Here is a 24,162-nt window from a genome sequence, read left to right on the forward strand (position 1 = left end):
AGTAACAGCTGTTCTGAACAGCTTCCACTCCTCCTCAGCATCTGCAGTATGCTTGGGATTCTCTTTGAACCTGGAGGAAATGTCATCTGCAAAATTCTTCCTCACAGCCTCATTTTCCAATGCCTCCCATTTCGTGCGGTATAGTTGCTTAGGCCTTCTGAAGCCGTAGAGTGCACACAACAAGGTGGTGGTTAGTTGACAGTTCTTCCCCTCTTCTCACACAAACGTCCAACACTGAGGAAAATAGGTCTGCTGAGACTATAAAGAAGTCAATCAGAGACCTTTGTTCTAGTGTATCCCTGTACCAGGATACTTATGGACTTCTCGGTGCTGGAAGAAGGTATTCATTAGGGACAATAATGAATAATTTCAATCCATTCGCGTTAAGGTCAGGGGTGCCGTTACTCCCAACCACATACCTCCATGTCTGGTCATCTGTTCCAACATGTGCATTGAAGTTACCCATTAGCAGGACTGATTCCATGTCTGCCACCCTGTCAAAAGCAGCATCCACTTCCTCTAGGAAGGCAGAGTATTCTGACTCCAGATTAGGTGCATAGGCTTGCACTACAGTCAAATCATGGTTTTTCATCTGCAGCCTTAACACACATACCCGTCCCCCCAATGGGATCCACTCAGCAACGCAGTCCAACAGCTGGGGGCTTGTGAGTATCCCCACACCCGCCTGAGCAGACATTGTTGGGCTCGCACCAGAGTAGTAGAGCTTCCACCCCTTATCCAAGTCGACAGTTCCAAAGGCTCTCCTGTTGGTTGAAGAAAGCCCGACTAAGTCTAGCCGGTAACGCTTGACTTCCTCGACCAGTTTCAACTCCTTCCCTGTCAGAGAGAAGATGTTCCAGTTGCCTAAAGCCATAGTCTGGTGCCGTTGTCTTTGCCATTTCCGTCCTTTTGCAGAACCATTTCTTTGCGCTGCCCCTAAACACTTCCCCAAACGGGTAGCGGGCCCATTGATAGAATTTCCTCTAGCAGAGTGCTGAGGAGTGGTGTCTAAGGGAGACTGTAACATATTTTTCGAACGGGTCCCTCTGCCTAAAACCGAACGTGTCCCTTGGTAACCCGTGTGACGGAGGATGCGGTATGAACATTTTTTGATGGCCTGATCATGTTACAGTGTTTGATAATTTTTTATTAGGTATTAGGTATTTTTTAGGCATTGTTTATTAGGCATTTTAATTTATATTTTTAAGTAATAAACGGGATTAAAATTCAAAGTGATGTTTATATTTAATGTTGTTATAATCATATATACAGTATGTGTAAGCAAGTCATGTTTTTTAACGAATGTAAGCGAAAATATCTTCATTGTATTTTACACACACGAAACAAATACAGTACTGTGTTATGATTTTTCGATTAGTAGATTCGTTTGTTGTAGGTGGCACCACTGAATAAATTGTCAACACTTTAACTTGTTTGTTAATCTATGAATTGTCAATCTTCCTGTATTGTGTTGTTTTGTAAAAAGTAATATGTTAGAGAATTTTGAAATATCTGATGAACGAATCGTTTATTATGGCTACTACTGGATGTTCTGATAATAAAGCCCAAACTCAGTCTTGTGTTATAGCTTCACAGACTCAGCTGCCATGGGGTGCTCGTAAAGAAAGACAACCGTTTCCTTCAGGGATGAACATTGATACGGATGTCAAACCCGGCGAGTTTGTACTCCGTACGCTATTTGCGGAGTTTACCGTACAGTCGGAACGTAAGATAGATCTTGTGTTAGCTGAACCTTTGGAAAGGCCGTTATCAAAGTCTCTACAAAGGGGCGAAGATCCGCTATTTGATCAGTTGCTTAGTGCATTTGGTTCAGTATCTGAACATTGTCTACCTTCGCTGCTTCGTACTTTATTCGCATGGTACGAAAGACAAGGTGTTGATTCTGGGCAGGCACAAGAGCAAAGATTGCGTTCGGAATCGAAATCTAAAAATGAAGTGACCGAAAGGACAGAGCGGGATTATCTTCACGAAAGGCGTGATCTAGCGGTTGAGTTTATATTTTGTTTGGTTCTCATAGAAGTACTGAAACAGCTACCAGTTCACCCAGGACATGATGATTTAGTGAATTATATTGAAAATTTGGCTTTTAAACATTTCAAATTCCGTGAAGGCGCTCAGACTGGACCAAATGCTCTTAATGTTAATATAATAGCTGATCTTTATGCCGAAGTAATTGGTGTCCTTGCTCAGTCAAGATTTCAGTCAGTGAGGAAAAGGTTCATGGCAGAGTTAAAAGAATTGCGAAATAAAGAGCTTAGTCCAATTACCACACACAGTATAATTAGCCTTTTAATGGGCATGAAATTTTTTCGTGTAAAGATGGTGCCAATCGAGGAATTTGAAGCTTCTTTTCAGTTCATGCAGGAATGTGCAACATATTTCCTAGAAGTAAAAGATAAAGATATCAAACATGCTCTTGCAGGGTTATTTGTTGAAATTTTAGTTCCTGTTGCAGCCACAGTGAAGAACGAAGTGAATGTACCATGCTTGAAAACATTTGTAGAAATGCTGTATTCTCATACTTTGGATCTCTGTACAAAGAAAAAGCACAGTTTAGCACTTTTTCCACTAGTCACTTGTTTGCTGTGTGTTAGTCAGAAGTCATTTTTCTTACAGAATTGGCATTATTTTCTAGTGATGTGTTTATCACATTTAAAAAATCGAGATCCAAAACTTTGTCGTGTGGCATTAGAATCATTGTATCGTTTATTGTGGGTTTATATGATTCGTATTAAATGTGAAAGTAATACTGCTACACAAAGTCGTTTACAAAGTATTGTGAACTCCCTTTTTCCAAAAGGCTCTAAAGCTGTTGTTCCTAGAGATACTCCATTGAATATATTTGTTAAAATAATACAGTTCATTGCCCAAGAACGTCTTGACTTTGCTATGAAGGAGATTGTATTTGATCTTCTTTCTGTTGGTCGATCCATAAAAATTATTCTTACTCCAGAAAGGATGAGCATTGCATTGAGAGCATTCTTAGTGGTTGCTGATAGTTTACAACAAAAAGAAGGTGATCCACCAATGCCACGTACAGTTGGAGTATTACCTTCTGGAAATACTCTTCGTGTTAAAAAAACTTTCTTGAACAAAATGCTTACTGAAGAAACTGCAAAGACTATTGGAATGTCTCAGTATTATCCATATGTACGAAAGGCATTTGATGACATTCTTCGAGCATTAGATATCCAGTTTGGAAAACCATTAATGATGACCACTGTACAAAATATAAATAAAGAACCAGATGACATGATTACTGGAGAACGTAAACCCAAAATTGATTTGTTCCGCACATGTGTTGCAGCTGTTCCAAGGTTAATTCCTGATGGTATGTCGCGGCATGATTTAGTTGACTTGCTTTCTAGACTTACTGTCCATATGGATGAAGAACTCAGAGGCTTAGCATTTCAGTCACTGCAGACAATGACACTTGATTTTCCTGATTGGCGAGAAGATGTCATATATGGATTTGTTCAGTTTGTGCTAAGAGAGGTAAATGATACTTTTCCGCAACTGCTGGATAATGCGTTGCGAATGCTGTTACAGTTTTTAACTAATTGGAAAAATGCTCTGTCATCACATTCTCAGAATTCTTTGAGAAAAGACTCTCGAGAACAGTGTAAAGTAGATCATCTTGCAAACGTGCTACATCTTGTTGAAGGAGTAGCTTTGGTTATGTTGTGCAATTGTCGATTGCCTCCTCGCCGATTGGCTGTTCACATCTTAAAAGAAACAAAGTCCCTCATCAAAACCCTGGTACCACTTAAAGAAGGGGAGGAAACTGTTGCAGATTCTATTGACAAGTGTTGCCCTTCGGTGGTGGAAAAATGTTTACCCTATTTACCACCAAGTGAAAAAGCAGCAGTATTATCAGTATCAAATGTAGATCTGCAGTGGCTGGCAGAAAGAAGTAGTGCTGCATGGACTTCTGGGCTTCATGAAAGTACTGAAGGAGCTAGCAAAGCTGCAAGTACTTCAGAAATTTCTGATGGTTCTGGAGTTGATGCTTGGTGTGTGTGTTTGATGGGGTTCCTGGATGCTACTTGTGTATTAAAACATTGTCCTACAGCTTTAGCACATTCCTGGCTTATTGTTCATTCTCGAATAACAAATCTTTTTAATCATCTTGACTTAAATCCTGTAAGTGATAATCGAGCATCACTTCTTAGAACAACAGTGGTTAAAAAAACTCCAAATGAGAGAGACATCCACATCAATCTCTGGAGGAACTACCTCATGTTTGCTTGCAAAATAGCCCCTCCCAATTGTAGCACATCAGTTCGTTTTATATCGCCTGACTTAAGTTTGAGTTCCTCACCAGACAGTATAGGCTCTGATCGGTCAGATAATAAATCCCCAAATAGTGGAGGTGTACATGCGTCCAATCTTTTTAAACAGATTGCTCCTTTGCTTAGAAGTGAACAGGCTGATATGAGGGATGCTGTTGTTCTTGGATTGTCTCATGTAAATTATCTTTCAATAAAAGATCTCATGGAAGAACTAGTAGTGTACATTCGAGAGGCAATTGATAGAAAACAGGAAAATATGAGGAGGAGGAGAAGAAGAGATGTTCTCAGAGTTCAGTTGGCTCGTGTTTTGGAACTTATAGCAGAAGAAGGCACTTTTGGTATAAGTCCTAGTGTTTTGGATCGTGATGCAAATTCCCTTAATACAACTTTTGTTGAATACATTGATGGTGCACGGTTATACTTGGAAACAGAAAATGATAAAGATGTACCAAGTATTGTTCAAGAAATTAAACAGCATTTTTGTGGATTTATTCACAAACTCATTAAAAGTTTTTCCTTAGAAAATAGAGTTAATCTTTTAGGACAGGATTTACGTCGAAATTTGTTTTATTTGTTTGCTATGTGGAGTGGCAAATTTGGATCTCACTTTGGATTGGTAGATAGAAAAGCTGTGAAAGAAGATATTTGTTCAGATTTTGAATTTTCAGCACTTCAAGCAATGTCTGCTGTATTATGTTGTGGGCCTTGCTTTGATCCACAGGGTTTAAGTGAAGAAAGCCCAATATATTGTTGGTTAAATAGTCTTTTGAGTTCTGAGGAAGATAAAATATATCAGCTTGGACAGGAAACTGTTGTTCTTCTTTTGGAGTTCAATCCTGATGTTGGGACATTATTAGATTGGCTAGTAGATTGCTGTTATACAGGTGATATTCAAAGAGCAGATGGTTGTTTTAATGCACTGGCTACAATTTTTAGTGTTAGAGAGTATCCATGTGACCATTACATGGCAATCATAAATGTAACTCTCTTAAACACAGGATGTCCACGAGCTAACATTCAGGAAACTGCCAACCAGTTGTTTCAAATACTAGATTATCGGTTCTTTGGAAATTCTACTACAATATCCATAGATGGAGAAGGAGATGGGAATGCATTTAATAGAGGTGTTGTGCTGAGAAAGAAAACATCTCGTTGTTCAGATGCTTTACTTGCTGTTGGATATCCCTGCTCACAAATGCAACTTTCTCACCACATGGCTCAAATTCATCCAGAATTAACAATGCCTATATTTTCTGAAGTTACAAGCCGACTGCAGACTGCAAGACCACCTGTGCGTCAAAATCTGCTCCAGTATTTATTACCATGGCTCTATAACATGGAATTAGTGGATCCCAATATCTCTCATAATGGTCCTCTTACACATCTTGGGAGAATTCAAGAATTCTGTTCAGCTGAAGTGTGTTCTTCTGTTCCTCTTGAACGTCGAGAAGGTTGGGGATCTGCAGAAGCTACTGAGATGGTGCTCAACAATTTATTCTATATTACTGCAAAATTTGGTGATGAACATCCTAAGGAAATTGAAGAGCTCTGGGCTTCTCTGTGTAGTTGGTGGCCAAACAATTTAAAAGTTATCATTAGATATCTATTCATTATTACAGGACTTGCCCCTACTGAGCTTCTAGTGTATGCCAAAAGAGTTGTCTTATATATGGCCAGAGCTCGCCCAGAGAGACTTTTAGATGAAATGATGGCTGATATGCAAACTGTAGAAACATTAAATTGTTTGATTGAGAGAACAGAAACGCCACCTTTCTTCCGTGTTACAAATGTTCGTAAGGGAAGCAGTCATTCTGATGATGGAGGTTCTAACAGCACACAGCATGATGCATCTAGAGGAGAATTAACTCTAGAAAGAGGAACATTGCACACGAAACGTCACAGTACTGAGAGTGGATGTGAAAAGGATAGCCAGATGAAAGATGACAGTAGTGGGCAAGGTTCAGTTCAGAGTACTCCAAATATTCCAAGTAAAGGAACTCACACATCATCTTCTATCGGCAGTGAAGATGGACAGCATACAGTTTCAGCATCAGTGGAAGAAGATAATTTTATCCTTCTTTGTCAGGTTCCAGAAGATCATGTTAAACCTGAAACTCCTCAGCCACATCCTCTTCCTATGCCTGAGTTTGGGGGTTATTATGCCCCATTGACAGAATTTCTTCCTGATAGTTCGCAACCAGTAACTGGTTTTCACCGATGCAACTTAGCTGTCATGTTGTTAACAGACGTTGTGTTAGATGGAATAAATATTGATTGGTCACCTCATGTGCCTCTCATGTTGCACATAATTTTTCTTGGTCTGGATCATACAAAATCCTTAGTTCATGAGCACTGTAAAAAACTTCTCTTAAATTTACTTATTGTTCTAGCACACCATAACAATCACTTAACCATTGCTAAAATTTTGTTAAATAATAAAACTCAGCAGTTAGGATATGGGCTTCCATTGCAAGTTTTAACCAGTTATACAAAAAATTTCACAGAGCCATCAAAAGTTTTAGATGATTTATCAGCATCCATAATTTCTGAAATCATGACAGAACCAAGTCTAAATCAAATGTTGAAAAATCAGAATGGCTCTTCAGAAACTTTAGCACAAGATAGTTCATTTGAATTCCAGAACAGTAGTAGCACTGTTAATTCTTCAGTTGAAGAAACAGTCAAGTGTTTAATAGATTTTTTGGCTGCTAGAAAAGGTCATCCACTGTGGAGTTATGAAGACATTACAGCAAAGGTGTGGTCTGTGAGAAGTGCAGAACAGTTATGCACTTTTCTCCAACATGTACTGTATGTCTTTAAAGAAACAATTCCTTCGGCTCATATTCAAGACAGATGGGCACAAGTAGCATTGCAGCTTGCACTTAGCTGCTCTTCACGACATTATGCAGGCCGTTCCCTTCAGATTTTTCGTGCCTTGAAAGTACCATTGACAGCAAGAATGCTATCAGATATATTATCACGCCTTGTTGAAACTGTAACTGAGCAGGGTGAAGACATGCAGGGCTATGTAACAGAATTGATGTTGACTCTAGAAGCTGCAGTAGATTCTTTAGATTCAGCATTTAAAATTAGTGATCTAATGAGAGAATTTTTTAAGTCTACTCCAAACTTAAATAAGGAAAGTAACAGGAAAAGTGCACCTCCCATTACGGTTACCCAACCTGGATATACGCACAGCATCAGTGGGATTGGGAGCCCTTTCCCATCTGGAGGTTCTGGTCATGTGCGTAGCACTTCTATGTCAGTCTCATGCCCTGGAAGAAAGGTTTCAGATTCACCAACAACAGAAATAAAAGATCTTAGATGCAGAAGTAACACAGATGTTGACATGAGAACAAAGTCTCAAAACCTTGGGAGATCACGTAGTGCTCAGTCATTGAAGATGGTTGATGAACAGTATTCACATGAGGACAGAATGACTTTGTTAGCTCAGTTTTTCTGGATTGCTGTATCTTTGTTTGAATCTGATTATGAGCACGAGTTTCTTTTGTCTTTGAGACTCCTAGAAAAGGTGTTAACAAAACTGCCAATAGAACGCACAAATTGCCAAGAGAAGTTAGAAAAGATTCAGCTTCAGATGAAATGGTCTAATTTTCCTGGAGTTCATGCCTTGCTTCTAAAAGGCTGTGCATCTCCTGCAACATTTGAAGCAACTGATAATCTTCTCTCACATCTCACTCCAATTCTTGATATTCCAGTTATTGATCCATCAGAATCATTAGCATTTCCATTTAATGTTATGGCTCTTCTTCCATATATGTTGCATAATTATGATGATCCAAATCCTCTTTGTGTCAAAAGTGCAGAAAACATTGCTCAGGTATGTATGGAGAAATCAAAAAAATTGGAAAACTTGGCTACTGTAATGACACTATATAGTAGACGCTCATTCAGCAAAGAAAGTTTTCAGTGGACAAAATGTGTTGTGAAATATCTTTATGATGCTTACTGCCATGTCTTCCTAAATTTGATTTCTTTTCTTGTGGAAGTTCTTGAAAAAGGCCCTTCTTATTTGCTGCAACACATATTGGGCATATTGAATTGTATGCTGCATTATTTAGATGTCACTTCTGCTGCCCAGACTATTAATTCTGACCTTTTGAGAGTTATTTCAAGATACATAGAAAGTCCACAGTGGAAAGATGCATTGAAAATTCTAAAGTTGGTTGTTACACGTTCTTCTACGCTTGCTGCTCCTCCTGCATGCATGAGTATTGGTGGATCGGCTGCAGACAGTGTGAGTATTGCCTCCAGTACATCCTTTGCAGAATCAGAATTTGGAACTAAAAGGGAACTTCCAGGTCGTACAATGGATTTTACCATTGATTTAACTCAAACTCCAGTTGTTGGACAGCGGTATTATCAATTAAAAGACTTACCCAAAGATAATAATTCTGTGGTTGATAAAGAAGAAAGTGCAACTGCTTCTCCAAGACGTAGTCTTTCTCACAATCACTCTTTTACTGAGAATGGATCTGTATCTGGTTGGAGACGACCTTGGTTATCTCAGGCGAGAACTCGGGAACATCTTGTTGGATTATTGACTAGTTGTGGTCAGAGAGTTGGTTTACCAAAGAGTCCTTCTGTAATCTTCAGTCAGAGTAGTGATATTATAGAGCATCAATCTTCTATGTGTAGTAGTACTGAAGAAATATCTGCCACAAATAATGATATGTCTGCTGACAGTAAGTTAGAGGATACCATTCATGGTGAGCAACAGTTTGGAGTTTTCAAAGATTTTGACTTTTTGGAATATGAATTGGAAAGTCAAGAAGGAGAAAGTTTGGATAATTTCAACTGGGGTGTTCGCCGACGCTCACTTACAAATTTTGAGGGTTCTGAAGAAGGCACAAAGCAGAAAATTGGCTTGATTAATAGTAATTTGAATTTAAGCCCAAGGAAAGAGGAATCATCTGATGATGAAGTAGGAAGTGTTTCTCCTCTAGATGATCACCCCGACCTTCCTAGTGGTAATGTTGGACTTGTTTTTCCACCAAGTACTTTACCATTATTGGAACATGGTCGTAGGCCATCTAGTCCTACTTCTGGTTCAACTCACAGTTTGGCTAGTGATGGTGATCTAACACTCAGTAATACCTCTCCTAGTTTTTCACCAATTGCTGTAGTAGCCCATTTAGCACCAGTACCAGCAGATGAAGTGGAAGAAATATGGAGATCTCATGTATATGGTCTAATGGCAGATAATAGTGGAGTTCTTGCAGCAAATACTAATCAGATTTTGGCTCGACTTTTAAAAGAAACTTTCTGTAAAGTTACTCGTCTTACTAGAGATTGCTGTCATTTGTTTTCTTTAACTGATTCACTACGTAGAATTGCATCTCACTTTCTGACAATGATGGATATTCTTATTAGCCAGACTGAATGTCCTTTCATATATATTGATTCTGAAATTATTGTATCCTTTCAACTCCTAGAACGTCACAAGTTTTATGTGTTGGAGATACAAGAACACTGGGAAACATTCCTAGAGAAGCAAGAGCATACACTGGAATGCATGGATAGCATGAAATCAATAATGAAACTTGAAGCTTTAGGTGAACCTGTTGCTGAAGGTACAATTGAAGAGCAAAGAATTGATCTTTTTCGTTGTTTGTATAAGTTGCATTTTCAGCTTTTACTACTACTCGAAAGCTATTCAAAGTTGCTTTCACTTTTATATTCAATTAGTCATCAACCACAGGTTATTGATTTTTCTCAGGAAGTATCTTTGGTTAAAACAGAACTAACAAGAGCTGTTGAGGATACAGAAAGTGACCGTTTGTCACCATCAGTCCAATTAGAGGTCTCAGCTTTGTCACGACAAGAAGCAGAGAATATATTATTAGATTTAATTCAGTCAAGAAAATGGAATAAAGCTATCAAGCACATGCATAATTACAGAAATACACTCCCAGGCAATATATTTAGCATCAACGAAGAAGATGATGTAGACATTATTCTAGAAGTTTATTGCCATCATCTTTGTGAGAACAAAAGTGGCTTTTTTATTATGACACGAGCTGAACATGATATTTCTGATGTTTGTCACCAGTTGATGGATATTAGTCTTCAGTTATCTTCTGTCCTTCATACTCTTGAACATCCAATTACTCCAGATAAAGCTCAAGAATCTTTTAGGAGAAGTGATTGCTGAATTGAATATTACTGTATAGATATGAAGAAACATTTTAGCTTTTATTGTCTTTGTTTTATTTATTTCTGTTTTGAATATATCTGATTTTATCTATAAATTTAGGGACACAAGAACTATCCAGTAAATATTGTCTGTTGAGGAATAAGGAAGATGTTGATAATTTTCTTCTTTGTAATTGTTTCTTGTTAGTATATTTTATTTATTTGTTGTTATACTGTAGTTTATAATTCATTCGTTTCATGTTGTCTGCAAATATATGTAAAATTATTCACTTTTTAAGTATTGTCTCAGATATAAGATTTATGTTGTAATATCACTCATAAAGAAGAAAGTTCCTTATTTTGATAACTTACTTTTTTTTTTCCCTTGTGCATCAAAGTACAAAGAATTCAATTTTTACTGCTTGCAATAAAGATAGTGGTGCTAATATAGATCCCCACAAAAAATTGGAAAATAGATTTCATCATCCTTTTTCTAATATTTTGTGAGGGTAAATTAGTATAAGAACTGCACTAGTTTTTTCATAAAATGCAGTATATCTAAGAATATAGTTTGTTTATAAGCTTTCAGGTTGCTTTATAATATTCTATTTTAAGAAGAAGTCTTATTAACCTTTTGTAGTTCCATAGAAATATATTTACTTTACTCTTAGATACAAATTTGTGAGATCTGGAAAATGAAGGTGAAAATGAATTTCCAAATTTTAATAAATGTTTTATAAATTAACTGTTTTGATGCACATAGCCTATTATTCTCAGTAGAAAGAGCATAGGTTCTTCCATATTCAAACATCCATCTCCCCAAGTAGTCAACCTTTTGCTGCAAAATACCATTTAATAAAGTAACAGTAATGTCGTCAAAACTTTTTTGATAGTCTGTTTTAAAGTTAATGTTTGACATCCAGCACTGTAATTTACTCATGCTCTGGTGTTTGAGAATTCAATAATTTAGATGTCAGCTGGATGTGATAAGAAATTACTAATGAAGTGTTGCTATATTTAATAGTACTTTATTATAGAATAATGTATTGGTTTAGGAATTTGAGTGCTACTTTTTGGGAATAAGGCACTGGGAGATTTATTTTAAGTTATTTTTTGTATATTGGCATAGGATTTGTTACATTCAAAATAATCATTTTTTGTTACCGTAAAGTGATACCTCAAATGTTTTTTGTAGACAGAATTATGTTATCGCCGAAATTAGGAGAATGAATTATTGCTTTATTTGAGGGTTTAAGGTAAAAACCTTAAGTTTTACTTAGAGGTAAAAACCTCCAAGTAAAAACTGAATTGCAATGAAAGGTAGATTGTATTAAAAGCTAGCATCACAGTAAAAGTTAGCAAATATTGTTTTGAAAATTTCAGTCAGCCTCTTTATTTCATTTATTTTTTTATATCACACACACACAATTGGTTACAGTGTATAGCACATTAGTTCCCCATATGTGTATGTGTTAGAAAGATGATAATTGAGTATAAGAAGCCATTATGTTAATCATATGCTGCATTTTTAAATCCCTAGTTGCCAATGGGAATTTAGTTCCTGTGTTCAGTTTGCAAAAGCATTGACCAAATTCTCAGAATGCAAACTGAATTGTTTATATTAATGTAAACTGGGAAGACCAAATATTTGACACTGTATGAAGGAACTATGTTTTTAAAGAAAAAATTAAAAATTGAAATGTAAGAAAAAAAATGCCAAAAAAGAAGAATGAAAATAAAATGAGGAAAATAAATCATGGAAAAAAACAACAAAGAAGATATAAGGTATGCTTCTCTTGAAAACCTATGTGAAATTGCTGCAATATAATGATGGGAAGTGGGGGGGGGGCATTTGGTTGTGATGAATGTTCAAAGTGGTTTTGGTTTCCTCCTGATGTCTATCTACTTTACATAATAAAGATGCAGGAACAAATGTAATTGTTATTCATTTTAACATAGTGGTGAATATTTTGTTTCTTAATTGTAATTGTTTTTTTGTTTTTATTTCAAGGAGGGTCAACTTTATTCGAGTGGCTGGATTTATACAGCTGAATACTGATTTCTGGTAGGCACATTAACAGAATTAAAATGATTGCTGAATATTTTTATTTTCAAATGTTTATTTTTTGTTTTTAAAGAATGAGGAAAGTAGATTCCTCTTTCTTTCTACAATAAATGCAGATTCATATGTGTGTGTTAAATACTATTGTCTACATCTTTAACAAGAAATTATCTCTAAATGGTTGACTCTTGGTGTATTTACCTTATATATTAATAAATGTAACTTTCGTTTTATTTTTAATATAAATCACATTTGTATTCCTAAGATTCAATTACTCAGGTTAACACTTTTTTAAGATGTTTGTTACTGTGCATTCATTGAATTTATACAGCCATACATACTGTACGCCCACTCGACACTTCTATGCAGGAGCGCCAAGGGTATTTGCCGCAGGTGTAAACGTGTAAACTTTTATCGGCTGCCTGTCTGACATCTAAAAGTAAGGATTATTAATATTATATTAGTTAAATTTTACGATTATTACCCGGGTGCTGTGTACCCTTTGCACCCTCAGGTTGGCGCGGCCCTGCTTCTGTGCATGTCAAAAGAAGGAGAAACCATTCTAATAATAGGGTAATCAATCTGTATTGTGGGATGAGTTGTTTTTTATTATTACACGTTGGAAAATTAACTTCTCTTTTATGATCATTGTAGTTTTTAAAGTGGTAACTATTTTGCTTGTATAACAGTTGGAAAATTTTACATATAAAGTACATGATTTCGCATGTTGGTAACCAATTCGTGCATCGCCTTATTTCTTTCTCCACTTCAACATGAATTGACTCTTCTTGGCAGTCTGCCAACGACGGCTCTCGCTTCTGTGGTGGACAGTACACATATATATGGATTAGTACACATGAACTAATAATTTGTGGTAATATGATACAGAATTGCAATATTTCTACTATATTGTTTGTATATTGTGTGCAAAGGGGATGCACTGAATATATAAAAAAAGAAATTTATATACATATACCCTTCCACGTAAAATATAATGTAGTTAGGTACTGTTGGGTTATTTTCTATTGTCATGTTTTAAGAAAAATATGTTTGCAATTAATAAATAGTGTTGATTTAAGACTATGTGTCTTATTATAATCTAAGATTTGTGGACTTACACATGCGAAGAATGAGAGCTGTTTACTCCAACATTTCATTTAATTTTATCAGATAGAGTTATACAGTTTACAGTAACAGATAACATTCACACAACAAATGCTGCATTAAATCCTGTTCAGTGGATATATTAAGCTGTTGCTAAGAATTTAGTTCCTGTGTTCAATTTGCAAAAGCATTGCTAAAGAAAATTCTCAGAATGCAAACTCAATTGTTTATATTAATGTAAACTGGAAATTTTTGCTTGTTTGTTGATGCATTAGTATGTTATAGTAGACAAGAAATAATATATATGCTTTTATCTGTATTATATCATGAACAGAATATGCATGAAATTATTTATACTGTTCACATTATATTATTATTGTTATATGGCCATCTCCATGGAATTAGAAGACTCATTGCAAGGGGTCCATGCTAACCCTAACCATTATTCACACATTACCTATCATACTTCACCTTAAGCTCATTCACTGAAAAAGCACTCATGTCCATCTCCGTCAAACCATTCCAAAATTCCCCAAAATGCTTTTTTGCATAACACTGTAGAAAGAGAGTGTGCTTCACTACACATTGCCTTAATTATTCACCATAGTTTATAGTAGTTTCCCTTGGGAGTGTTCTTTTTCGTTGTAATGTATTAAGAGATATCTCCTAAGTGCTCTTTTTAGAAGCTTCAGTTTTTCATCCTGCATAACATGCAAACTGCCAGAAGTTCATGCAATTTACAGACATTATTCACAGGCCTTATAGCCTTAGTTGCTTTGGCTGCAAGTTCAAACCCAATCAGTCCTGGGTATATTTTGACCTTTATTAGGATCAATTGGGTTAACCTAGTTCTGTGGTTCGACACTATGGAATGTTCTGTAAGACAGACCTATTACAAAAATGTCTTTTGTGTTCTGCTATCTGCTTGTATGGCATAGTACTTCCTGTCTGTAATAAAATACTTTTTCTGCTTAATACTCTATAGTCAATAAAAATGATGGAATAAATAGTTAATTCTATGCAAGTACACAAATTTTATTTTATTTTAAATTAAAAAAAAATGCTAATAAAGACTTTTTCTGAAGATGATAAAAAACTTTAAAGATAAATTTGAATTTTGTGATTAATGTAAATTTATTCAACTGGTACCTCCAAAGCTTCACTGAGAAGCTCTCATCATCAGTCCATATGTCACTTATCATTACTACCCTTAAATTTGTTTGTTGGTGATGCACTCACCATTAACAACTTGTTTCACTCACTCATTCTCTCACATCTCATCATGTGAAAAGATTACCCACTACTATCTTGCTGATCACAATCCTTTTTCAACTTCCTGGGATGAACCCCCCCCCCCCTCCCTCCTTTTTTTTTTTTAGCTCGGTGAAATGTGAAAAATTTTGCAAACTCTTTCCATAAAATTCTTTTACCAATATTATGTTTATATTGTACATTTTCCTGTTCACCAGTGTTTGTAGCCAGCAGTATTTCAAGTGATTTTTTTCTTCACGGTCAACATTTCATTGGCACAGCATTATCTTGTTTACTCACTTTTGCATCCATTCCACTTTTTCCTCATTCTTTCAAGAGCACCTGCATAGCATTAGTCAAGAGAACAGTTCAACATTTGTTCTTTGGTTTGATTTGGTAACACCAAGCTTTGAATTGCATACAGGATGTAAGGAATAAGATTTTTTTTTTTCAGTTAAGTCCCATCAATTGTAATATTCCATGTAAAATCTTTTCAATACAAAGTGCATATCTTTGCATTTGGCAACTTTAAGGCTTGTCATTTGCTCATGGCACCAGTTTATTCAGGTCCTCTTCAAGGATCCCATATTGGAATCCATCTTTATAATCCTTTCCATCTCAGTAAATATTTGGATGTCTTCCTTCAGTCCTGCATGTTAACATACAGCGTTCACCTATTAAAAAAAAATCAGCATGCTCTTTTTCTCTTAATTACCTGTTAAGTGTGTGTATATGTAATTGATATAAAGTATACATACGTATATTGATTGGCACTAGTACATGACTAGTTTTCATCATCATCAAATTCCTGATGTGTAGTCTCGGGGAGTGCAGAATATTATGATAATATCACATGAAAAAGTTATATTATTACTAACTTCTGATCAACAATTTTTCTCCAAATTAATCTGTTATCTGTCAAGATTCCAATATCACCAGATCTTATGTTTCTGTGTCCTAAGGCACTTTTCACTGCATCAATCCATCTACATCTTGGTCTTCCTCTAGGTCTTTTTTCTACCAACCTGCCATCGAAAACTTATTTTGCTAATCTTTCCTCTTCCATTCTGTTTAAGTGACTATACCACTTGAGATTTGCTTTGCTAACAATGTCAGTTGCTAATTCAGTTTCTGAATGCTAACAATGTCAGTTGCTAATTCAGTTTCTGAATGCTAACAATGTCAGGTTCTTTCCTAATATCCTTATTTTCAATATGATATTGCAATTGATGCCATGTGCTCACTCCTATAATCTTTCTCAGAACTCTAATATCTGTGGTCTCCAGTCATTGATCTAGTGTTTTATTTTTAATTAGGTTCTCAGATCCAGAAGTTAAAATTGGTTTGAATACTGTCTCTTGTACGAGGGTGGTCTGAAAAGTTCCTGGCCTAACAATAAAAAAACAAATTTATAATTTCAAAATTATTTTTATTTTTCAACATAATCTCCCTTAAGACTAATACATTTATTCTAGCAATGCTCCAGCACCATTATCCTGTCCCTGTAGTGGTCCTCAGCATCTGCAAAATACCCCTCTACAGCTGCAATCACCTCTTGATTCAAAGAAAAATGCTGACCAGCGAGAAATAGTTTTAGTTTTGGGAAGAGACGGAATCAGAAGGAGCCAAATCTGGGGAATAGAGTGGATGTTCCAACAATTCATAGTGCAGATCCCTTAATTTTCCCATTGCCAAAACCTTTGTGGACAGATGCATTGTCCTGATGAAAAGTGATATTTTTTTCTTTTGCAAACCGGGTCTTTTCTCACAAATTTTTTCATCTGGTCTGGTTAAAAAATCATAATAATATTCTCCGGTTATTGTTTACTCCGGTTATTATTGTACTCTTTTCAAGATAATTAATAAACAAAATACCTTTAGCATCATAAAACACCAACGCCATGACCTTTTCTGCTGAATGGAACCGGCTTTGTCTTCTTTGGCACTGAACAACCAGCTTCTGTACACTGTTTTGTACTGCTGTTTGGATTCTAGTGTGTAATGGTGAATCCAAATAAATTGATGCACAAATCAGTTTTATTCTTGTTAAATCACTCCAAGCACTGTTCAGAGATTTTCATGCGAGTGCATTTTTGATCTGCTGTGAGCAAGTGCAGCACCCATCTTTCACAAAGCTTTTTCATTTGTAATTCTTCATGCAAAATATATCCTACACATTCTTTTGCCTATAGTCTCAGCAATTTCATGCACTTTGCCTCGCTGGTCATCCAATACCGTATCGTGCACTTGATCAATGATTTCTGGTGTTGTTACACTTTTTGGACGTCCTTCACGTGGATCATCTTCAAGGCTGGTACGGCCACGTTTAAACTCACAGCCCATTTCTTAATTATCGAAAACAAAGGAGAAGAGTGCCCATAAACATTTACTTTGGTGTTAACCTTCTTTTACAAATAATTTTTTAACTGCACAATACTCAATTTTATCCATTTCAAGGGATACAAACAACACTTTTGCTTCAGACAGCTGTATAAAACAAACTACAGTCATCCCACGACTTATGTCGGGGTTCTGTTCCACCTGGCAGGATGTAAGTCGATACATTAAATCACCTTTGTTTCTCCTGCCAAACACTACTTCTTCATTGATCCAACTGATGGATCAGTGAGTCCTTGCAGTGTTTAAGGCTTTTTATCTACGGAGAACTTTTTCGCAAGCCATTTCTGCCATTGAAGGAAATGATCAGGCACTCATGCATTTCTGGAAAGCATTCAATATTTATCATGCTATTAAAAATATTGCTGTAGCTTGGGACGAAGTGACCTCTCGATTGAGTGGCATATGGAAAAACACATTAAAAAGGTTTGTGCACGATTATCGAAGTTTTGAAAAAAATGAAGGCCTTTGTAAATTGAGTGGAGAAATAGTGGGCCTAGCAAACAATCTGAATCTTGAAGTGAATGATGATGACATAATTCAACTCACAGAAAGTGCCCCTGAAGAGTTGACAAACGAAGAATTGGCTGAGCTGGAGAAAAAGGTGTTGCAGAAAAGGAAGAACGAGAAAAAGAAGAGGGAAAAGAGAAACAAGAAGTGCTAGTTAAACAATTCACACTGAAAGATCTTACAGAAATGTTCTCAAAATGGTTGAAGACATGGACCCCCAATGTTGAACGCTACTTATTAGTAGAAAGGAAAGTACATGATGCGTTTGCTTGCTATAAACAAATTTATGATGAAAAGAAGAGGAATAAGCAAAGCACATTGGATATTTTCATCAAAAAAACAAAGATTAGACCAGAAAAGTTGTAGCTTCATACTTCACATAGGGAAGGTAATGAAGATGTGATTAGGGAGGAAGATTTCAGTATTTATTCTCCTGTTTTATAGTGGCAGTAATACAATACAGTTTCATAGGTTTAATCATTAAAATGACATTATTATAGATAAGTCCATAACTCGTATAACTCTCTCTAATTAAGGCATTCTCAAACAATTTTTGAATCACCCACTACTTCTTATTGCCCTGATAATGAACTGGAAGAGCATGCTTCCTAGTGCATTTGAAGACCTGCAGATTCTCAGTATGCTATATCACAAATGGTTTCAGTTTGTATCCAGCCACATTATCCCCCCCCCCCCCCAAGAGAATCGTAATATGATCTTTAAGAGCTTTGAATCCAGGCATAGGTTTTTAGCTTTTTCTGGATGAATATCCACTCAGGCATTTTTTCCAAAACAAGGAGGTCTAATCCATATTAAATATTTGCCGTGACAAATAATTTTCCTCCATAATAATTGTATCGAATTTCTCTACAAACTCCCTGGCATTCTTCTCATTGGCACTTGCAGATTCACCATGCATTTTCACATTATGCAGCACAAAATGCAGCTTAAATCTCCCAACCTGAAGAAGCATTGAATTCATAGGCATAATTGGGCGCTGCTTTCTCCTTCAACATGTTGAAGAGACTTAGTGCCTTAGCAGTTATGGTCATAGTGTGACGAAGCAACGACAAAGGTCCTATTAGTGATATGGAAAAGCTACTTGAATCATGGATAGAGGATCTGAACCAAAAGTGCATATCCCGTAGCACTATAACCATAACTGCTAAGGCACTAAGTCTCTTCAACATCGATTTAATGGAAGCAGATCCTTTCACAACTTCTACGATTTTATCCTTATTTTTCAAAATGGTCATCACTGCAGAATGAGACCATCCAAAATCATGTGCGATCACACTGACGGGCTTACCAGCTTCATGTTGCTTTATAACTTGCAACTTCATTTCAAGATCAATTGCTCACTTCTTTTTCTGTGATTCTTCACTAGGTTTTTTTTTTTGATTGGGCATGTAGGGCCATGTTGCACAAAACATCGCAAATATTTAAAATCAACGGAGGAACTGTTGAAGACACGTGCTGATTGATGAGGGACGTTGCCACTGCACATGGTGCTGCATTGTTCCTAAACAGAAACCTTTTTTCTTTATGTTCGCTTGCATCTTGTTCGAAGAATTTTCGAAATGTAGTCAAAAATGTTATTCCCTTAGGGGATTAGATCATGGATGTATCTTTGAACGGACATAAGTCAAGGGATGACTGTACTTAATAGAACGACTTGTAATTTTACATGGATGCTTATGACAGATGTACCAACTCGTATACAGCTAGTTTAGTATTTTGACTAATTTCTCTCCTATTCTATATAAATGTATTCATTTGAACCACACCAGCTTTGCTAATTCTGTTGTCTTTTTCCATATTTAATTTGCCATCTTCACTGAAGATTAAATATGGAAACAGATAACACATTGTGCCTAAATATCTGAAATGTTTTGCTTATTCTATACTTTCTCCATTCAGGATGTTTTTAATGTTTTTGCCCATTTTCATTGTCTTCTTATACTGGTTTCCTTCCATCTCAAACTCTTTCCTTCTCTTTCTGACTTGTCAAGTCTGCTGCCTTCTTTTTTCCTATCTTCAAGAGTATTCTTGTTTATGCAGTGTTTTTTTTTTTAATTGCCTTTGTGAATTCTAGTAAAATTATGTATACAACACTGTATACATTCTGTCAACTTAGCTGTAACTTTATTGTAAATTGCAAGCTGATGCTTTTCTTTAACAGAGCCAAACCATGTTATTCTGTATACATTATTTGCACCCTTACCATCTTTTCTCTAAAACTTTAACCGCTGCTTTCAGATATCCTGAAGAACCTATAATTGGCTGCACCTTTCTTGGCATGACTCTTGTGCAACCAGATTATCATTGATTTTTCACTTTCAGAACTACTCGTGTTGAGTTTAAAATACCACGTTAAAGGCTTACAATTCACTTACACATTCCACACACTGTAATCCCCTTCAATCTGATAACTGCATTCACATCAATATTGTGTAGTATCCTTAGTATCTCCAACTCGTGTATCTTTAATCTGTGTTTTTTAGAATGATAGCATTTCATTTAAGTAGAAATTTCAAGAAGTTTCAGGTAAGTAAAGGTCTGTGTTCTGCATTGAACCTCTACATAAATTGAAACTTCCATGTGCTTGACTGCTTCCTGTCAGAAACAGAGTCACTTTCTGAAGCTGGTAACAGGGTGGCCACCCTTATGGACTTATTCTCTGATGTTATTACTATGTCTGATATCCTTAGACTTCAATTTCCCTACTTGACATTCTGTCTAAAATTATCTCACAGTAGTTCCATAAAATTATCAAAGAAGATGAAGAGGAAGTAGAAAGAGCAGTGCTAAAGTTAAGTGAAGAAGGAAAGAAACATGGGTTAATAATGAACATCAATAAAACAATGATATTCAGAGAAAAGAGGATGGAAAAGCAAAATAAAGGTCAATGGACAAGAGCTGGAAGAGGTTAGGAACTTCACATATCCAGGGAGCAACATGTGCATGATTTAGACTGCAAAAAAGAGATAAGATCTCAGGTAACAAAAGCAAAATAAACTTACAGGCAATAGACTAGATATGGAAAAGTAAATCAGTGAACCTTCCAGTAAATCTGAGCCTGTTGGAAACATGCATATTCACAAGTGCTCCCTACACTTGGTTACATGGTTACTGATCAAAGTTACATTGAGACATGGTTACTGATCAAAGGCTCTCTGAGAAGAATATTGGCTTTTGAAGAGCATGTTATAGAAAGATTGTATGAATTGGATAGGTGCAAAAGGTAACAAATGAAGAATTGTATAGCAAAGTAAACTGTAAAGAGAATGTTATGCAGAAAATAATTTGAAGGCAACTAAAGTTTTTGGGGGATATCTGCAGAATGGATAACAGTAGAAAGATCAAAACCTTGATGCTTGGTACAATGAATAGTATGTTGTTTGAACAGTGTATAAACAGAAGAGGATGGCAGAGATGAGAGTGGGTAGATGATGGTGTGGAAAGAATTTGCAGGATTTGAATCACTTGGCAGTGGACAGAAAGAAATAGCAAAGAAACAAGCATCAGACACCAATAGGCATTGAACCCATGGGCACTGATGATGATGAGTGATATAAAATCCCCTTCTTCCCTGTGTTTTTTTTGCTTCTACCTACAATCTTCATAATTAAAGTCGTGATGATTATGATTTGGCAAGCACAGAAGTGGCCTGTCAGTATATTTCATATTTAACTTCCCTAGCAATCCCCTCCCCCCGGTCTATAAACAACACCTGTGTGTTTCATCTTTATCTCTACTTCACACCAGTAAACCTCCAAAATTTACTGCCTCTGGAGGCCATTGTTACTATCTCCGTCTCCACTCTTGGACTCACTTCCTCTGCCATCATTCCTCTCTTCCCTTCTTGTTTTTTTTTTTTTTCTCTCCTAAAAATACTGCTGTCTTTTACACACTATCCTTATTTGTATATTCTCATCATTGATCATGTCTCAGTAATGCACACTGCAATTCTACAAGCTCCTCTTTGTTCATGATTTCTCCCACTATAACAGACATCATAGTGATGTATAAATGTGAAAGCTGGATTATTAGGAAAAAAGACACCAAACAGATTGATTCATTTGAATTATGGGAATGGAGAAGACTATTATGAAATCACACATGAGTATAAAGACAGAATGCTCTTTTCACGCAATGATTGCTAAAAAGAGGTTGATGTACTTTGGACATATTATGCGAGCAGATGAATCATTGGAAAAGGCAGTTATGTTGGGGAGGATTGAGGGAATGAGAAAAAGAGGAAGACCTAAAAAAGTTGAATGGACAACATAAAAGAACTTATGAACTTAAACTTACAATTGCTTGAAAGAAAGGACAAGTGGGATGGAGGGCCTTTGTTCACAAGATCACCAAGAGTCGAAAACGACTGGATGGCACATAACAACAACAGACATAACAGTTGGCTTTCATCCACACATATCCATGCTTCCTTCATTTTCTTTCTACCTACTTACCAGAAATCTTTAATCCTCAATGCAGTATTCATCCTCATTGTTACAATTGCCCTTCCCATGTGCACATATGTGCACACAAGGTACTTTCAGTTTCACTGTGTTAGGGATCACTTTACCACTTTTTGTTGATCATTTTTCACTTTTGTGCATGTCAACAGTGCAGTTTCTGTAAAAAAAACTCATGCTTCCATTCTGATGGCTCTCATTTCTGTGACTTTTCATTTCCATTTTCTCATTGACTAATGGTTTCCAAGTGGCTGATCCCAGATTTGGCAAATTCAATTCATTTGTTTTCATGTTTCTTCTTTTCAATTCAATGCAACACTCACATTTTTCTCTTTTGCATCTATTCTTGTTTCTTCCTTCAGTTCTTTCATGTCATCTCTCTTACTCTGTCCTATTTTCTCTCAAATAATTTGTACCTGCTAAAACTATCATCTCATTCACCTTTCTCTCTTTCCAAAATATTCTTGCATTGTATGATGTTCTAGGTCAGGGGTTCCCAACCTTTTTGGTCCCCGTATCCCCTTGGCTTTTAGTTAATTATCTGGTACCCCCTATTCATTATAATAAGAAATAAATTCTTAAGTTTACCATAGAGATTCAAAGAATATAAGAAATAAACAGTAATTAAGTTTTCATAAAAGCTTTAATAAAGTTTTCATAAAAGATAATGTAATTGATTTATTCGGTAAATAATCAATTACATTATCATAAAATTGTAAAATCTTTATTAAACTGCAGTAAAATCGACTAGTGAGACCCTTGATTCTGTTTCTTATCCACCAACAGTTTTATTCTTGGTACAGGTTTTGAAATAGATACCCGCATATCATGTACAGGCTCCAGTTTGTTTCTTGTTTTGGACTTGATTGAAAACAGAACTGAGAATCCTGATTCACATAGATAAGTTGTTATAAATGGAATTATAGCCATGTAAGCACATTTGGTGATAACGGGGTATGCTTCTCCAAGTGTACACCAAAAATTTTGTAACTTCATTGATTGGAATTCAATTCGGAGTTTCTTGTTATTGCAGAGATCAATTAGCTCTTCTTTCACTGGGTCGTTGTCACTGATTTTTTCTAAATCAGTATGAAAAGGGTTATGTATCCAGACTTCGTTCATTTGGTCAGGAGGAATTATTCTTGCAAGTGCCTCTTTCAAAGTTTTTAAATGCAATATAATGCTATCACGAACTTCCTGTTTTAGTTCATATGCCAGATCTGAAGTGATTTCATCAAGAGATTTGAAATTGGTAAATTTACCCAACTCCACCCTTCTTCCCCAGAGAGTCAATTTTTCTAGAAACGATTGTATCTTTTCTTCAGCCTCCGTGAGAACGATATTTGTACCTTGCAGTGAAATGTTCACAGAATTAAGAATTCCAAATACATTAGAAAGATAAGCCAGAGAAATCTCGAAGTTTGGATCTTTGAAATATGAAGCAAAAGCGGATTCTTTTTCGACTAAAAAAATTTCAATTAAATTTCTAATTTCAAAAATCCTTCCTAAAACATTTCCTCTGGATAACCATCGTACTTCTGTATGAAGCAGCAGTACGATAATGATCTGCTCCAACCTCTTCATACGAAGATTTAAACACATGGTGATTCAATGCTTTTGCTTTGATAAAATTCACAACTTGAACGACAACATCCAAAACGACTTTCAAATTATGTGGAAGTTTTAGATGCTAAAGCATACCAGTGAAGGATGCAATGGCTTGTAAAAATATTTGGGTTGATTTTTTTAACTAAAGCGGTGAAACCTGATTTTTTCCCCAACATAGCGAGAGAACCATCAGTACAAATAGATTCTACTAATTCCCATGAAAGGCCATTTGAATCAAAAAAATCATTCACCAAATTCATAATATCCACTGCCTTTGTTG

General features: G+C 36.0%; 2 protein-coding genes across 2 annotated transcripts; one reads left to right on the forward strand and one right to left on the reverse strand.

Annotated features, from left to right (window-relative positions):
* The first annotated feature begins 1,533 nt into the window (after nt 1-1,533).
* Nucleotides 1,534-13,609, forward strand: fry (microtubule binding protein furry). The gene has a single exon (XM_090406682.1). It carries the CDS (start codon nt 1,534-1,536, stop codon nt 10,486-10,488), a length of 8,955 nt encoding a protein of 2,984 aa, XP_090262808.1. The 3' UTR covers nt 10,489-13,609.
* A 9,412-nt stretch (nt 13,610-23,021) lies between these two features.
* On the reverse strand, nt 23,022-23,876 carry LOC150098097 (protein ZBED8-like). Its single transcript, XM_090406683.1, has one exon. It carries the CDS (start codon nt 23,874-23,876, stop codon nt 23,022-23,024), a length of 855 nt encoding a protein of 284 aa, XP_090262809.1.
* Nucleotides 23,877-24,162: the final 286 nt, after the last annotated feature.

Source organism: Typopeltis vanoorti, chromosome 16, assembly GCF_054136105.1.
Source record: "Typopeltis vanoorti isolate ZY-2024b chromosome 16, IOZ_Tvanoo_1.0, whole genome shotgun sequence".
NCBI classification, from domain to species: Eukaryota; Metazoa; Arthropoda; class Arachnida; order Uropygi; family Thelyphonidae; genus Typopeltis; species Typopeltis vanoorti.